The 17,354-nt window shown below is 38.4% G+C and overlaps 1 protein-coding gene and 1 long non-coding RNA gene across 2 annotated transcripts; one reads left to right on the forward strand and one right to left on the reverse strand.

The window, feature by feature from the left end:
• The first annotated feature begins 256 nt into the window (after positions 1 to 256).
• On the forward strand, positions 257 to 15,784 carry gucy1b1 (guanylate cyclase 1 soluble subunit beta 1). Its single transcript, XM_077571473.1, has 13 exons — positions 257 to 391; positions 626 to 699; positions 3,006 to 3,106; positions 4,593 to 4,711; positions 4,962 to 5,159; positions 7,157 to 7,387; positions 7,536 to 7,652; positions 8,910 to 9,043; positions 9,526 to 9,723; positions 11,014 to 11,251; positions 12,631 to 12,771; positions 14,419 to 14,573; positions 14,769 to 15,784. The coding sequence occupies exons 1-13, from the start codon at positions 389 to 391 to the stop codon at positions 14,890 to 14,892; spliced, it is 1,833 nt and encodes a 610-aa protein (XP_077427599.1). The 5' UTR covers positions 257 to 388; the 3' UTR covers positions 14,893 to 15,784.
• LOC144055480 (uncharacterized) lies at positions 9,542 to 14,941 on the reverse strand. Its single transcript, XR_013294890.1, has 3 exons — positions 14,752 to 14,941; positions 14,572 to 14,674; positions 9,542 to 9,694 (listed from the first exon to the last, which is right to left on the reverse strand). It is a non-coding gene; the product is annotated as an uncharacterized LOC144055480 (long non-coding RNA).
• Positions 15,785 to 17,354: the final 1,570 nt, after the last annotated feature.

A 17,354-nucleotide genomic window follows, 5' to 3' on the forward strand; every position in this document is an offset into this window, starting at 1 on the left:
GCATCATTATGGTAATTCGATTTGGTGATTTAAGTAGGAATATTTAAATCAAAAACCAGACATTTGAACAAGGGTGTGTAGACTTTATATAACAGTGTTGTATCCTGTGAAACAGCGGAGCTCAAACTGTGCAGGGGCTGGCGTTTAGCATCATCATCATTCTAAACAAACGAATCTGCCTTTTTATTGGCCCACTGTGCTGTTACGTAACGACCGTTCTGACGCTTGATTGGACGAGTGTCTTGCCAATCACAAACTGATGGTGCGAGGAGATATGTACGCAGCCACAACTATCAGCATCTGGAACCTAACGATGACGTTTCTGTCCGGAGCGACGCTTTCTGCTTAAAAAAAAATAAAGGAGCTGCCAGAAAGAGCAGCCGGCACTATGGTACGTATATTTTGTGTTTTAAGTCTGGCAAAGCGGCGATGTATTCGCTTAACGTTTCTTACTCGGGTTGATACATTATTACTGGGCATATTAACAGGTGAATACAATCCGACATGGCACCCTTTAAAACATCCACTTTGCGGGACTAATGTGTCCAAACAAGCATGTGAAGCTGAAAGGAATGCGTCAGGAAAGCGGTCAAGCGTGCTGTTATTGTTTGTCATGTATTTACAGTACGGCTTTGTGAATCACGCCTTGGAGCTGCTCGTTTTGAGGAATTACGGACCGGAAGTGTGGGAAGACATCAAGTGAGTGTTTATTGTCATGCTTTTTTTTATGATTGTTATGCTTATTATTCGCTCGGGTTGGCATATAAAAATGTTTGAGTGGAAGCAGGCAGTGTGCTCAGACGTGATACAGGCCCTCTGGACGCTTGCTTTTAATGATTAACAAACAAGATCAAACCGCAGGCTCACACCAGGAAAAATACCAATAACGAAACACAAAAACGTGTCTAACAAATTCATAGGTGACTCCTAATAATGTCATATATTTGTTAAAAATGAACAATGAAAGGTATTAAATCACACGCCTTTTAGTTTGGTTAAATGATTTTTGATGTGATGAAACACCCGCCGTAAATCTAAACTACATTGAAAGCATCCATCCATCCAATATTGGAACCGCTTATCCTCACGAGGGTTCACAAATGAGAAGTTTCCAGGTGTCTTAAGAAATGGTCTCATTGGATTCACCTAAAATTTCCCAAGGGTTGATTTTAAAATCCCAACATCCTCCTTTCCAAACAGCCCTGTTGAAATCAAGCTGTTTTGAAGGGGCAGTGCTCATGCAAATGAGCCAGTGCTCACCCATCCGTCTCCATGGCAGACAACTTCAAATAACTGCATTTGTGACTTTTTTTGTGTTCTTCCTCTCATTTAACAAATAGCGTCACAACGAGAGGGAATAAAACTCTGGACTTCCTGTAAGGCATTGTGAAGGGAGCTCTTGTATATTTGTTTTTGAATTTCATGATTGTATTTAATTTTGGATACTAATATCAATACAGTAATCCCTATACGTGAAATCTGTGAAATAGAAAAACGAGAGATGACATTCAATAATGTTCGTAAAAACTAGGCTGTGCTAAAATACAGTGCCGTCTGCTCAACTAGTGGTCGAAAGTGGAATTACGCCAACTTTTTACGACAGACAAAATATTGTGGTGTTATTATTAATTTAATTATTAATAAAATAAAATAAATAAAAAACAGTGAAATAGTAGGATCTTGCACACGGAACCTTTGATGGAGGGTGGTTTATTTCATATACGTATTTAGCTTTTATTTTATATATATAATGTGCTTTATGTTTGATCTTATGCACAGCACTTTGTTAAAGCTGCAGTTATATTTTTAAATAGCTCTATAAATAGAGTTGTATTTTACTATTTCTTTTTAGCATTCCGAGTAGATAAATTATTAAAGTCAATATAAATAATGGATATTCAATTCATTTGAACATCATTTGGTCATAAATAATTTGAAGCAACAAAAAATTGAGGTGCCACTTGGGAGCCGCCTCTTTATAGAGAGCCAAGCTCTCGAAAAAGAGACAAAATTCCCATTACTAACTTTAGATTTAAAAAGTTGAAAAAGTTAAGGTTTGATCAAGAGATTGTATTTGTAGTAGATTTACTTACATGTTATTAATTTTGATTGACCAAGCTTGATACGCATAATTTCAGTGTAAAATTATAGTTTTAGGCATTTTGGACTTGTCTGTTTTTGAACTAAACGATTAATATTTTGCCTGATTTGACAATGAAATTGCCCCTCCCCCCCCCCAAAGCCTCTATTGCTTATTATATAAAATGCAGATGCTTTTGCATTTAAACTAATAAACTAAATTATTTTAATTTGTGAAATTTGCAGGTCCTTGCCTCAGAAAAAAACAATGTGTCTTATTTTGGGTTAAGTTATTGTAAATGTTAAAAAAAAAAAGGCTGTGGGAAAACCCTGAGGGTTGCTACAAAGAATGTGCTACAAGTGGCATTTAAATGTGTTGCTCTTGAGCGCCTCCTTTTCTATCGCAGTATAATGTCAACATGACATTTTTTAGCACGCTCTCTACATTGCTGTCTGAACCCGCTGCAACCCTAAGAGAGAAAAAAAAAAAAGTTAAGAGTAGCAGCTGCCTTGTGTAAATGTTTCCAAAGTTGTTATTCTCCTCGGTACAGCATATCTCATATCCAATTTATCACCTTGCTTCTTCTCCTGTTTTTAACTTGGATCAGTTGAATAATTGACAAAATAATCCGTATTTTCCATGGAAAACCTTTTATGGTATGTTTTTTTCACCTGCTACGGGTTCTAATGAACTTGCCAATAGTGCTCATAAATCAGGTTTGTTTCCTCAGTCCAAGCAAAACTAATTACAACCTCATTCATTACGTTTTCTGTTCGATAATGATGCTGTAGTGCACAGCGATACGCATGAGTGACTTCTAATTTAAAACTGATTTACAGTTTAGCGAGCAAGTGCAATCACATTTTTATGAGTAAAATAAATGAAGACATGCGGACGTCTGGTATGACATGAATTTCCTCCCCAGGAGGGAAGCACAACTCGACATCGAGGGTCAGTTCCTGGTTCGAATCATTTACGATGACACCAAAACCTACGATCTTGTTGCCGCTGCCAGCAAAGTTCTCAGTAAGTTTGTTTTTCGCATTTGTTGTGGCACAGTCAACTATGCAAATGTCACAATGACAGTTCTGGTTCAATATGCAAGCAAATTAGATGAATCATTTGTGGATTATTAAATGGACTCGTGATTTACAATCTATTGAGGTATGTGTTAAAAACTCTGCCTTTACAAAGATAATGATGTTTTCCATAGTTTGATTGACTTTTACATTTACTTATCCTCTGAGCAATTTGCTGAAAACTCACTGATTCGTGCTTTCTGCGCGCTTTCTGTAAGACCCAAAGCTGCCACAAGATGGTGCCAAAGTCCTGCCTAATAGGAATGCGATAGTTTGTGTCAAGGATGGAGTTGATGTGATAGATTTCGACTGAGGGACGAAAATATTTTTATGTCTGGGAGGAATAAAGTTTAGCCTCGATGGTTAGTTTACTTCTGGTGCATTTTTTAAAATCAAAGCATCTTTGATTGATTTTTAAAAGTAAAGTCGTAAGATAAGTTTAAAACAATTTTGGGCAGTACAACGCCATAGCTATTTATGTAAGAACTTATAAAGTGATTTTGCTCATTATCAAGTAAACCTTTGGATATGGAAATGTCTCGATCAGCTCTTAAATGTAACCGTTTTTGTTGATATATCAGGCAAAACAAATGTACCCTTGGTTGTACTATAGGCATTTAAAATGAACATTAGGCTGACAAAACAAGGGCATTTTCTTAATTTCTTCCGTGGCTGTATACGGTATTTAAAAGAAATGCCCCATTTACGCTGACAACAAGAAACTCATTGGATCATACTTTCTCAAACTGAATCCAAATCCCACCAAATCAAATCATTCCATTAAAATGAACCGTCCTTGAAAGTCGAATTGGATCACATCTCATGTAACAAGATTCATATAATATAAAATTATCTTTCTTGGTGAGTGATGCACACCACTACAGCAAACTGTACAATGTGGTGCACACAAACTGGACTTGAAACAAAACACATGCACAAAACAAAAAAATAAAATAATAATACAATTATAAATAACCAATAACACCATAGCCCCCGTCAGCCAACCCCGAACCCTAACCCCTGTTAGCAGTTGAGAGAGATGAGAGAGCCGGGTTGATTACATTACATTAAAGTATATGCTTTATGATGCGTATTTTTACAGTGACAATCAATTGGACGATGCCTAGTGGGACATGATCTGATTGTTTGTTATTAGACATTTTTAATTAGGTTTGTAAAGTAAATACAGCCCTCGAAGTGGGTCTCATTACACTGTGTGCCTGAAAGTGTGTCCTATGAGGACATAATAATAATGTTATCATTTAGAGTGCATCAACTGTATTTTCTGTATGATATCTGTGAAATATTATTCCCGCCAACCTTTACACTTTTGTGTAAATTCATCACATGAACCGAGTCAGAATTAGACTGTTGTATATCACAAGCGACCGCTCTCCTGAGGTCTCAATCCTTTTTTTTTTTTTGCATTTCAGAGATTGATGCAGGAGACATCCTGCAGATGTTCGGAAAGATGTTCTTTGAATTTTGCCAAGAGTCGGGATACGACACCATCTTGCGGGTGCTGGGATCAAACGTTCGCGAATTCCTTCAGGTAAAAATGTGTTAGAAAGCCTGCCAAAAGCTAGTGGCGGCTGTCTGAGGCGGTAAAAAAAAAGATCTATTTTTTTTTTTTGCGACAGTAACAAAATAATGTTTTTTAACCTATCCTCACTGACTTTGTCACCTGTCAATCACACAGTGCTGTCCAGTTAATCCATGAATATAATCGCTGAATAACTTTGCCGTTCCAGAATATTTGATGACCACTGATTTTTTTGTTTGTTTGTTTTTTTCCCTCTCAGAATTTGGACGCCCTCCACGACCACCTGGGCACCATCTATCCCGGTATGAGGGCTCCCTCGTTCCGTTGCACGGATGCGGAGAAGGGCAACAATCTCATCCTCCACTACTACTCAGAGCGAGAAGGCCTGCAGGACATCGTGATTGGCATCATTAAAACTGTTGCACAGCAAATCCATGGCACGGAGATCGAGATGAAGGTCCGCATGTAATTTTTTTGTGTGTGTTTTTTCCTGGATCTTGTCTAATTGACAAGTGCAGAGGAGAGAGTGGATCTGGTTTTTGGAAAAAATGTCTGCAACAAGGGAGATATTTTTAGATCTAAGAAATAGTCTCTCTCGCTCGGAGTGTTTTCAAGATCCATCCATACATTATATCTCCTTTTATTTCAACTATTTTCATCCATCATTTTACCCATATATATGCTAATAAGTCAACAATCATAACATGATGGGAACATTCATCGCCACCATGCTCTCTAACTGCTGCCCCCTAATCATTTTATACAGACGAGATCATATATTTTTCAGCATTGTGTGTGTGTGTGAGTGTAATGAAAGCACAGGGAGAAAAGAAAAAAAAAAGGCAGAAGCTCCTAATGCGAGACCCAATCTGGGGAAATATTAGCCACGGTTGCCGTGGAAACAGGGCGCAGAGACGGCAGCGTGACGTCAGTGTAGCTTATGCCAACACTGATTAATGTCATCGTCGGCGCTCCTAATTCTACGATCATAGACTTGAGATCAATGCATATTGCGCTAATATTATTTATTTATTTAAGGATGGCAAGGACAACAAAGCCACGTTTTTTGATAATGTACTTAGAACCACATTATAGTTTAGATCAGTCATCACTTTTTACCACTGGTGTCAAATGCATGGCACGTGGGCCCGAACCGGCCATAACCAGCCCGTGGGGACGATTACTGAAAAGTGTCAAACTTAGGGAACATATTAGCTGCAATTTTTCAACAAAAGTCACTTCTGTTGCACTAATGATATTATGAAATTGGCTGCTAATCAGACGCCTGATATTCATGAACTTGGTAAGACTAAAAGATGATAAGTTTCAGGAGAAAAACTTACTTCACCTTTGCATCATTACATCATCAACGTGAGCAGCCATTTTCAATGCTTTAAAATGTTCAATCATTTGTTAAAAAATAAATAAATAGACCCAATAGTATAGATTTGTGAAAAAATATTAAATCCACCAAATTGTGACATACGAGGTTTCGGCCCGCCTGTAGCTAATTATATAAAACTGGAGGTAAAGGTTGCGACCGCCAGCTTTGCATCATGAGTGATGTGGTGTGGTCTTAGTTCTGACCTTTGAACTTTAAGTTTTCTTAAAATACTGCCATTTCCAAATTTACACCACTGCAAGTATGATTTAAACAACAACAACAAAAGTTACATGCCACAGTAAGTGACACTATTATTTTTTTTAGGAGCACACACACACACACACACACACACACACACACACACACGCACGCACACACACACACACACACACACACACACACAAAATAGACGCATGGCACTGGTGAGCTATTTTTAGAGCAGTTCTGCGGGTGACTAGGGAGATACCTAGTGCCTGTTGGTGACCCTCATTTGTAGAGGAGAAAAAGCTCAAATGTCTAAGTAAAAAAATTAACTACTTAATTTAATAATTAAAAAAATATTTTTTTTTTATTTCATTATTTATAATTATCCATCCATTATCTGAACCGCTTATCCTAATTTTGTTATAATACAAGCAGTTCAGATAATGGATGAATGGATGAATCATCCAATTATGTAATAAAATCGATTTAATTTTTTTTTAAATATAATATTGTTAAAAATGTTTTGTATAAGTGAAATTGGATGAAAATGAAAAAAACAAACATTTTAATTAACACGGCTAAATTAATGTAGCAAATATTGCAGGATTCTTAATTATGTAAACGCTCAGTGGGCCATATTAAAAAATGGAACCCGCCAATGGAGTAGCTCCTCCTGAGTACTGAAGCGTACCACTGCGATCCACACAAAGGGATACAGAAAAGTGGGTCGGTTCGAGATATTGGATATTTTGCTATCTTTTACAGTGGAAACGCAATAACATTTGTACGGAACTAAATTGGCGCATATGAGGCTCACTCAATTTTGTATCAATACGAAGAAGTTTTATCTTCAACTTTCACTTCAGATGATCCAGCCCAAAAGCGAGGAGTGCGACCACATCAAGTTCCTGATTGAGGAAAAGGACTCGGAGGAAGAGGCCTTCTACGAGGACCTGGACGGCTTCGAGGAGAACGGCACGCAGGAGACGCGCATCAGCCCGTACACTTTTTGCAAGGCCTTCCCCTTTCACCTGATGTTCGACAAAGACCTGATGCTCACGCAGTGCGGCAACGCCATTTACCGAGTGCTGCCTCAGGTCTGCTTGCCATTAATACGTAATCATTCATCTTGAGGCGATCAGCTGGTATAGAGCTGACCTTTTTGGACAGACGGATTCTGTACATAATCATTTTTAATCTGAAGCGTCTGAATTATGCATGTTTTAATTTCCCCCTGCCTCTTAGCTCCAACCTGGCGCCTGCATCCTCCCATCGGTTTTCTCCCTGGTCCGCCCACACATCGACTTCAGCTACCATGGCATTCTTTCCCACATCAACACGGTTTTCGTCCTTCGAAGCAAGGTACGGTCATGTGTAACAACTGTCATTGTTGCAACAGTTTTTCATCAGATTAATCAAATAACTTGAACACTTAAAAGGGAGATAAAGTGCAACATGTCTACTGCTAAGCAGAACTGGCGTAAACCAGCGCATAAGCTAACTTAATATCGCCAACAACTTGTATCATACACTGTAAAAAAAAAAAGGGTCATATTTACTTGAATAACACTAGTAAAGTTTTTTTCACTCAAAAATTTGGAGTAAATTTTACAAGGGTGGTTTTGAGTACATTTAAATAGTTAAGTTAAAAAAAACAACAACTGTGAAAGCCTTGAGGAACAAACTCATGACCTTCATCTTGGGAGACAGACATGCTACCACATGAGCCATGCCACTCTTGCTGTTTGCCACGATACTGCATTGCTGGTGAGCCCAAAATGGGACCAAAACCGGTCTCTTGGAGGTACGAGGGTTCTACTCCAGCAATATACTAACATACAGAAAGAGTGGCATGGCTCAGGTGGTAGAGTGGCTGTCACCCAAGTTGAAGGTCATGAGTTCGTTCCTCAACGCTTACATAGCTTTATATATATATATATAACTTGTAAAATGCACTCAAAACTCTCCTTGTAAATGTTACTTTATTATTATTTTTTTTACTACCAGTAAGTTTTTTCAAGTAACTACTACTTTTTTCTTTTTCTTTTTTACGTGCATTTTAATTCCCCCACAAGCAGTCAAGGCTCGAGCATAGCCACTGGTGTACTTTCAAATGGTTTAATGAACAAACGGTAAAAAAAATAAACAAACACGATAAACATTCACACATGATCACAACTGACGCCTATACTGGCAAACAGCACCCCCAAAAACAAACAAAACAAAAACTGTTGACCAGTTAACAGCCAGCCTCAACCCTGAGCTCACAACAGCCAACTCAATTTGTTGATGCACTAAACATTTTTGTCAGCCTGTTCAGAGATGAAAGTAGACAGAATTAAATTCACCTTCTACAATTTAACAACAAAAGGTTTGTTATAGACCCAATTTGGGATGATTGACAACATTCCACAGACGCTCCAAATTTGAGATCCAATCTTCACCCAAATTATCAGAAATGAAAAATCTAAATTTAAAGCCTAGCTTAAGAAGGCTGGCAGTGCATTCCAAAAAAAAAGACGCTTTTAAATTCAGAAATAAAACACGAGGTGAAGTTGCGCCCCGTTTTGTGGAGGAACATTCAATAAAATATTCATAAAGGTGGTGTAACCCTGGCAGGAGGGTCTGCTAAATGTGGAGACGGTGGAGAACGAGGACGAGCTGACTGGGGTGGAGATCAGCTGTCTGCGATTAAAAGGACAAATGATTTATTTGCCCGAAGCTGAGAACATCCTCTTTCTTTGCTCGCCCAGGTAAGTTTACACTGTATATCGCCGTCCACAGCTCATTCTTGCTTTCCTATATTTGTCATTGATTCCCCCCCCCCAAACATTCAAAATGTGTGCAAGCACACGTCCACATAATGAAACCTGCAAATTCTCGTCACCTCTTGCCGGCCTTTTTTGTAAGCAATTTATTGGAAATATTGGAAAGAGGAGAGCAGGGATCAAGAGAGCTCGTCCTCGCAGATCGAAGACGTTTTTAAAGCAGAGAACAAGCAGCATCAAATAACGATAATATGAGACTAAAACACTCACACTCGCTCAGGTCCTGCAAAAAAATAGCATCAGAGCCTAACAGAAGATCCAGTACTCTAAAGTACCTTACCCCTAACAGGGTCTTTTTTTGGGGGGGGCCCTTATAAAATACCCCAAGAATTATGTGCCCCCCCCCCCCCCTAAACAACAACAATTGAACACAACCATCCCCGCATTGTGTGTCCTTTTCTCAAAAGTGTAATGAACCTGGACGACCTGACGCGAAGGGGCTTGTACCTGAGCGACATCCCGCTGCACGACGCCACGCGTGACCTGGTGCTGCTGGGCGAGCAGTTTCGCGAGGAGTACAAGCTGACCCAGGAGCTGGAGATCCTCACCGACCGCCTGCAGCACACACTCCGAGCCCTGGAGGACGAGAAGAAGAAAACGGACAGGTTGGACTAGTTTTTTTTTATTAAATGTGTAAATAATACGTTTTTTGCACATTCATAAAGAAGCTATCAATGGCCAGAACTAATGTAAAGTCACTCAACACATGAAGAGTATTAACAGCCAGCCAAACTCTACACGGTCATTCTTTGACACCCATATCACTCACCAGACCAGATCACAGATACTACAGTAGAACAAGAGAATAGTGGCCTTAATTAAACACAAATAACACCTGCACCTCACATTCACATCAAGTTTAGGTCAATTCATTGATTTGATAATTGGTATAATAATAATCCTAAGCTATAAATATTTGATAGCTGTGACGCTAGAAAAATAAGAACTGCCTTTAGCATGACACAAAAGGGAAATGTTATTATTTGTCCTTAAAATGATTCACTGGATCTCACTAGACACTCACAAACACTAGAGCACATGAGTAAAGGCCCAACTATCCTAAAATCAGCTACATTGTCACAAAAATATGAATTTTGATAGTAATGCTTTAATCACTAGGAAAATAGGAACAAGGTATGCTTGTGTATGTTTGTTAGCCTTAGTTACAAATAAAAACATATTTTATGAGGAAACAAAAAAACTCCTTAGTGGAGGTATTACATGCTTTTAATATAACATTTTTGTGTTTGTTCAGCCTTTTTAACTGTTATTTTGTCCAAAGAACATCTTTTAAACACAAATCCATGACACTCAGTCATGCTGAAGTGCCAGCAAGGTGAGAATCTATTGATTTCTCAGCGAGTCTGACCTTCCGCTCACGGCTCGGCGTTATTCATTTGGCAGGTGGTGAGCAGCACTTATTGACTTTAAGAGAACTAAATACTTGTAGGTGCTGGATGTATTCACAAAACGTGTATTATGTGATATTGAGAAACAAATGAAATGTTCCAGTTTTGTTTTGTCCCAATAGTTTTTATTTTACACTTCAAATGTTGCTTAAATCATTGCCTGTATAGCTAAATATTTTATGATGGCAACAGATTAAAGAGATGAATTCAATTAGAATGGATCCACTCAAAACAAACAATGACAAATTAGACTTTGAAGGCTCCACCGTAAAGATTTTTTCGCATGCCCGAAAGCTTTGAACAAGCCTCCATGATCTAAGTGGTTGCCATAGAAACAGCACCCTTTCATCCAAATGCAACCAGCATGTGGAACTGACCAAAAGATGGTGGGTGAGCGGATTAAAGCGCCCATCCAAAAAGACAGACGGCGTCCAATCTTCAATCATATTCACTTGCCCTCCGCACTCTACTTTTTTTTTTTTTCAGATTGCTGTACTCCGTCCTGCCGCCGTCTGTTGCCAACGAACTGAGACACAAGCGGCCCGTCCCGGCCAAGCGCTACGACAACGTCACCATTCTTTTCAGCGGCATCGTAGGCTTCAACGCCTTCTGTAGCAAGCACGCCTCCGCCGAGGGCGCCATCAAGATCGTCAACCTGCTCAACGACGTTTACACCCGATTCGACATCTTGACCGACTCGCGAAAGAACCCTTACGTCTACAAGGTTGGAAATTCACTCGTTGAAATAGGATTTTGTGTTTCTTGAAAAAATATGAATGTCTCAGGTCAGGAAAAATACTTTATTCTCTAGATTTTATTCTTTAAGGGTTTGAATTTTTTTTCTCAAAATAATCCGACTTTATTCTCTTAAAATCGCGGGGAGGGGGGGGCTTACACTTGTAAAAAATTTACATAAAATTACTTTATGTGAAAAAAACCCTATGACTTGTTTCTTGTAAATTGTTTTTTATTTGTGAAAAACCTGGAGTGTTATAAAATTCCAACTTTTTTTTAAAAATATTTTTGAGAGATTACGACTTTTTAAAACGGAAATAACTTTATTCTTGTACAAAAATCTTAATGAGCAAGATTTAGACCGTTTCCCAGTAAAATTGACGTATTATTGTAATATTATGATTTCTTTTCTTTGCCAAATTATATAAATATTTTTTTTCATTCATTTTTATTCTTGGGCTATTCTAACTTTTTTTGGTGCACTTTATTCTCATGATTGACTTTTTTTAATTACTTTTATTGAATTATTATTATTTTTTTTTTTACTTTATTCTTGGAAACAAAAAAAATTATTGTCATTTGATTAGAAGTTATTTTGTACCAAAACATGCAACTTTATTTTTGAAATATTACATCCCTTTTTTATTAAAAAATAAAAATAAATCACGTAAAATGGTGTATATATATATATAGAAAAAGAGAAAATTGACTTTTGTTTGGGGGAAAAAAAATCCCACTTTAATGTAATTGCATCTTTTTCTAAAGAAAATTCAAATTTATTATCATAAGATTACGACTTTTCTCAATGTTATGTTTTTTTTCTTCTTCAGTGTGGCCCTATTGCTTCTTTTTTTAAAATATATTTGAAAGCAGCAGCGACCCTCTGGTGCAAAAACGTGACGTAACGACCCTGATTGCGTCCTGGCAAACGACTATTTATAGGTGTCGACTAGAATTTTTCACCAGTGGACCAGTAGTACGGATTTCTAAACAACACAGAGCAGCTTTTTCGAGAGTGAGCGCAGCGCTTTATGGGCCTCTCGTGACAGATTTACATTGCAGGCTTTCAGACAAGAATGCACTTGAAGGAGTCAAGCAGACCCCAGCCACTACCAGCTAAGCCTCCGTTGGCTTCAGGCACTGGGTCACCAAAAGAAGTAATATTTACTCTACCATCTGAATGGCTTGGTGGTCCCACCGCTTGAGCTGGCCCCCACCGCAATGTCTCAAAGCTGATGTAAGTGTTTATCAGCGGGTTTATTTTTGGCTGCTCTGTGTATTTAAAGACATTAAACTCCTTCAGTGGGTTCACACAGTGCACTTAAAGAAAATGGTCTCACTGGAAGCTATGCAATCTTTTCAACGCAGGTGGAGACGGTGGGCGACAAATACATGACGGTGAGCGGCCTGCCTGAGCCGTGCACGCACCACGCCAAGTCCATCTGCCACCTGGCGCTCGACATGCTGGAGATCGCCGGACAAGTCAAAGTGGACGACGAGCCCGTACAGGTGGGATTTCAACACTTTTATTGCAATACATTTCAATATTGTAGAAAAGTTTGATTTCATTTATTGGTTCTAAAGTGGAAGTCAACTTAAAAAAAAAACAAAAAAACATGTAATATGTTCTATGTGCCCCCACTAGTCTAAACACGATATTTTGATTAATATTGGAGTTGGTGGAATAAAAATTAATCATATAAATCCACCCGTTTTCTGCAATCCAAGGAGGCTGACATTTTATGCTGCACCGCCCCCTGCTGTCAATTGAAATTGACGTTAGAGTGCCCTTGGGTTAGCTTTAGCTTTGTGTAGTTTTTTTTTGGGGGGGGGGGGGGGCATCACGTGACCTTCGCACTGTGAGCACAAGGGTATTTTGACATCAAGGGTTAGGCTTAATGCAAAGTAAAAATTTTGACTTGATCTCCACTTGAAACACAGTAAAATACCTTTAAATGACCAATTCTTATCTAATTTGAATATTATTATGTTGTGGTTGCTTCTTGTGTAGTATTCACATTTTTTGTAAGCTATAATAACCATCAAAATTATATTTTTTATTTTTTTACATGTCTAATTTCACTTTGTATGTAGTGAAACTATATAATACAGTGGATCTTCAGTTTACGAATGACCTGATTTATGAGCAATTTGTGAAGTAAAAAATAAATAAATAATGACAGTCTTTTATATATATATATATATATATTTTTTTTTAAAATCATGATTAGCCCTTGGTATGGCTGCTAGCGATAATGTAATTAAGAACCCTAAATGTATTACTGTTTAAAATTATTGTAAAGAAGAAGAAATAGCTCAACATGAGAATTTTGTCAATGTTTGATGTGTCAATATCAACTGTACTACTATAGTGATAAAAACACCAACAAATCAAATGTCTTTGGCAATTAACAGTGAACGTTATTAACATAGGTGCACACAAAAAGACAGGTCAGGTAACAAAAACAAACCTTGTTGTAGTGGGGGGGCGGCGAAACAATCCCTCCGCAAAATCTAGCTAGCATCTTGAAGCTGGTCCCAGCTAGCAAAAGTTAACCATACTCAGAGAGGTGAAAGGTTGCCATGTTCCACCTTCAACAACAGTATTCTAATATTTCCCTGTAGCTCGACTTCATTTCTTGCATTTTAACACGTTGTCTTTCACTCATCCGACTTCACAGCATTGTTTACGTTGGATACCCGTAGCCCAAAATGGCCGCCACACCCCATTGCAGTATGGGACGTGGTGGCCATTTTGGTTGGTGAACATAAACAGTGCTGTATGCGAAAAGGCTAAGATACACAATGATTTGCTAGCAAGCAGAGTGCTTTAGTTAATAATCATAGAAAAGGGATTCATTGAACATTTGCAGACTTTCTGTGTCGTTATTCTACGGACTGCAGAACATACCTGCTTTAAGAAAGGCTTGTTTATTTTGGCCACACAGGAGGAGAGGAGTTTCAGAGCAAAAACACACTCAAATCATCTCACTCTCCCCGAGCTAAAAATAGATTCTCATTCAACTCGCACACAAGAGCGCTTTCACGCTCAGAAGACCGCCACAGTGCCAACTGCTTGACAGGGAAATAGTCTGTAGATTGCCTCTTCTGGAGCTGTTATGGAAACAATGTTGTTGTTTTTTTGTTTTTTTTCAGATTACAATCGGGATCCACACGGGAGAGGTGGTGACCGGGGTGATTGGCCAGAGGATGCCTCGATACTGCCTCTTTGGCAATACGGTCAACCTCACCAGCCGCACGGAAACCACCGGTGAAAAGGGCAAAATCAATGTTTCAGAGTATACTTACAGGTGAGAAAAGGCCCAGTCCTGTTTGTTCTGAAATTCCCTTGATTGATGATGGATGGCTCGTAGTGGCTAGTGGATGGCTAATTATTTACCTAGCCAGTGCTCTGTGAAAATAGTTTAAAAAAAAAATATATATATGCTCATTGTTGATGGCAAAGAATTGAACAAGCCAAAAACAAACCTCTGCTGTTGTCCCAGGTGCTTGCAGTCCGCAGAGAACGCGGACCCTCAGTTCCACTTGGCCTATCGAGGCCCCGTTACCATGAAGGGGAAGAAGGAGCCCATGAAGGTGTGGTTCCTGTCCAGACAGGAAGTCCACTGACACGCCCTCCTTGATATTCAACACTAATACATCACATGGATTGAGTAGGATGAAATAGCAAGGTTTTGATATAATGCAAAGGTTGTTTAGATAAAATTGTGCCATTGTGCTTCGCCACACTAATAATATACAGTCCAGTATTTACTGCATCTATTTTAGTATACAAATGTAGATTAGCGCGAGTGATAACAGCTGTATTGTATTTGTCAAGTACTTTTCACAGGCCAAACGCACCCACGGTGGAATCAGAATGAAATTTAGATTTAACTTTTTTTTTTTTTTAATGCTAAGTAAAAAAGCTCTATATTATAAAAATTCAGTCTAAGTAGGCTGAAGTGTTTTTTTCATAGGTTAGTGTGAAGTATTCAAGTCTTAATATATATACTTTGGTCAAAGATGACTTGACTCATTCTAAGTGGACATTTTATAATTGATGGTTTTTTTTATGTGCAAAATATGATGCACGTGTCAGTTAGCACTTTTTAAGCACTTCCACTATGTACAGTATTTGGGTTGGATTTGTTTATATGCTCACCAAAATTTTAAGCACATGAAATCCAATTGGTTACAATAATCAAGTCTCTAATGAAGGCTTTTGAAATCATAATGTGGCAGCACGGTGGGGAAGTGGGCAGCGCGTGGTTCGAATCTCGGCTGTGTGGAGTTTGCTTGTTCTCCCAGTGCTTTGTTTTGAGTTGTCATCATGTATTCCTCACACATTCCAAAAACATGCATGTAAGTTCGTTGAAGACTCTAAATTAGCCATAAGTGTGAATATGATGATATACATGTGCCTGTAATTGGCTGGTGAACAATCTAGGTTGTACCCTACTTCTCTGCTGTACTATTGTAACGTTTGGAAAACGCTCCAAATAAAAATATTTTCAACTCATCTCAAGTGCAAATTGTGTTATTAACAAGTTATGATTAAACCCCGTTAGTCTATGAGAAACTTTAAATTACCGTTGTAAAACGCCATAGAAACATTAAATATTTGTATAATTCGATGCATTCCTGGCAAACTAGTCCTTTGCACGCTGTTCGTAAGTCAACGTCGTATGTCGAGCTGTGTGTATGTGTAGCTTTAGTTGAAACAGTAATTGTGGTTATATAATGTGTCACGGGCTCCCTCTAGTGTCTGTAAAAAAGAATACAACCCGGGAAATTGCTCAATGATCTTAACACTTAAAATCTATAACAACAACAATAATAATAATAATATGGAATTAGTTTCCCCAAGCAAACCATGTATTGATTTGAAGGTATCTCTGGTCAAAGGTAACATCAATAGGAAGGAACATGTCAGCATTATTTCCATTTTTAGCTGCCTAGTTTATCATAATTACCAAGTACTTTAAATGTTTGTTATCGCAGTCACGATGACATATTCTGATTGTGTACTAGAGACACACACTACATGGTAATAAAATACACTTTATTGACTGAAAAAGATGGCAAAGTGAATGAGGTGAAGAATGCAAAAGTACCGAAATGATACGTACGTAAAACAAAAAGGTAGAGAGCCAAGTGTGCTGTGATTTAAGAAAAATAGGGGAGGTGGAAGTTTGCAGAAATTATATAATAAAAATTGTGTGCATAAAATATATAAAAACAGAACACAGTGATTAGAAAATCAATTTCAACCAGTCGAATATGCTACAAAGAAAAGATATGTAACGTTCAAACTGATAAACTTTACTATGTTTGCAACGGGGATCCAAAAAAATGGGCATTCAATGTTGGTTTTCGGCTTTGCAGCTTACATGAAAAGATTTCTCCATATTCTCTGAATCTTTTTTATGCTAACCCACAAATTATAATAAAGGGAAAAAAAGTAGTATATTGGGATTTACATACACACTAACAGGCCACTACATTAAGAACACCTGTTCAATATGTAGAGCCAATATGAAAGCGCCATCTCCTACTTTCCAAAGATAACAACGAGCATCTCTTTAGATTGTACGGGTGTGTTATTGTGTTAAAGATTATCTCGCTTGATTTGTCAATGAGGTGACAGTAGAAAGGTCTGACGAGAGCGATAACAGAGAAAAACATTGAGGTGCCAATAGGTCAACATGAATATTGTCGTACTGTGCTCTTTTCAAACTGCTGGCTCAAAAGTAACCTAAGGGTGGAACAGATAACCCAGCACTGGGTCCAAAAGCCAGTGCTGGGTTATTTTTACCCAGTCATGCAAACTGCAATGCGGTGTTTATCTTGGACACCTTCCTCAGTTCTTATTGGCACACAATGGCTGGACTGTGTCCTATACAAAGGTCTCCTATACGAGAAGATGAAGGTCGAAGCCAGTATCAGTGGAGTGTCGTTATCACCGTGACTGCAATCACAGGCCATCGTGTCATCATATCTTTACGGAGTGATAAGCGGTACTGTCCCACCATTGACCCCCCTCCCCTACATGTTAATCGCAGCAAAAGTGGTTCACGTGAGGACACTCT

Source organism: Vanacampus margaritifer, chromosome 7 (genome assembly GCF_051991255.1).
Source record: "Vanacampus margaritifer isolate UIUO_Vmar chromosome 7, RoL_Vmar_1.0, whole genome shotgun sequence".
Taxonomy (NCBI): domain Eukaryota; kingdom Metazoa; phylum Chordata; class Actinopteri; order Syngnathiformes; family Syngnathidae; genus Vanacampus; species Vanacampus margaritifer.

What these genes read in the sequence shown, in the direction of transcription:
- gucy1b1 (XM_077571473.1), top strand. An exon ending in GAAGTGTGGGAAGACATCAA is followed by an intron (nt 700 to 3,005) that starts GTGAGTGTTTAT and finishes TTTCCTCCCCAG; the next exon opens with GAGGGAAGCACAACTCGACA. An exon ending in TTTACCGAGTGCTGCCTCAG is followed by an intron (nt 7,388 to 7,535) that starts GTCTGCTTGCCA and finishes CCTGCCTCTTAG; the next exon opens with CTCCAACCTGGCGCCTGCAT.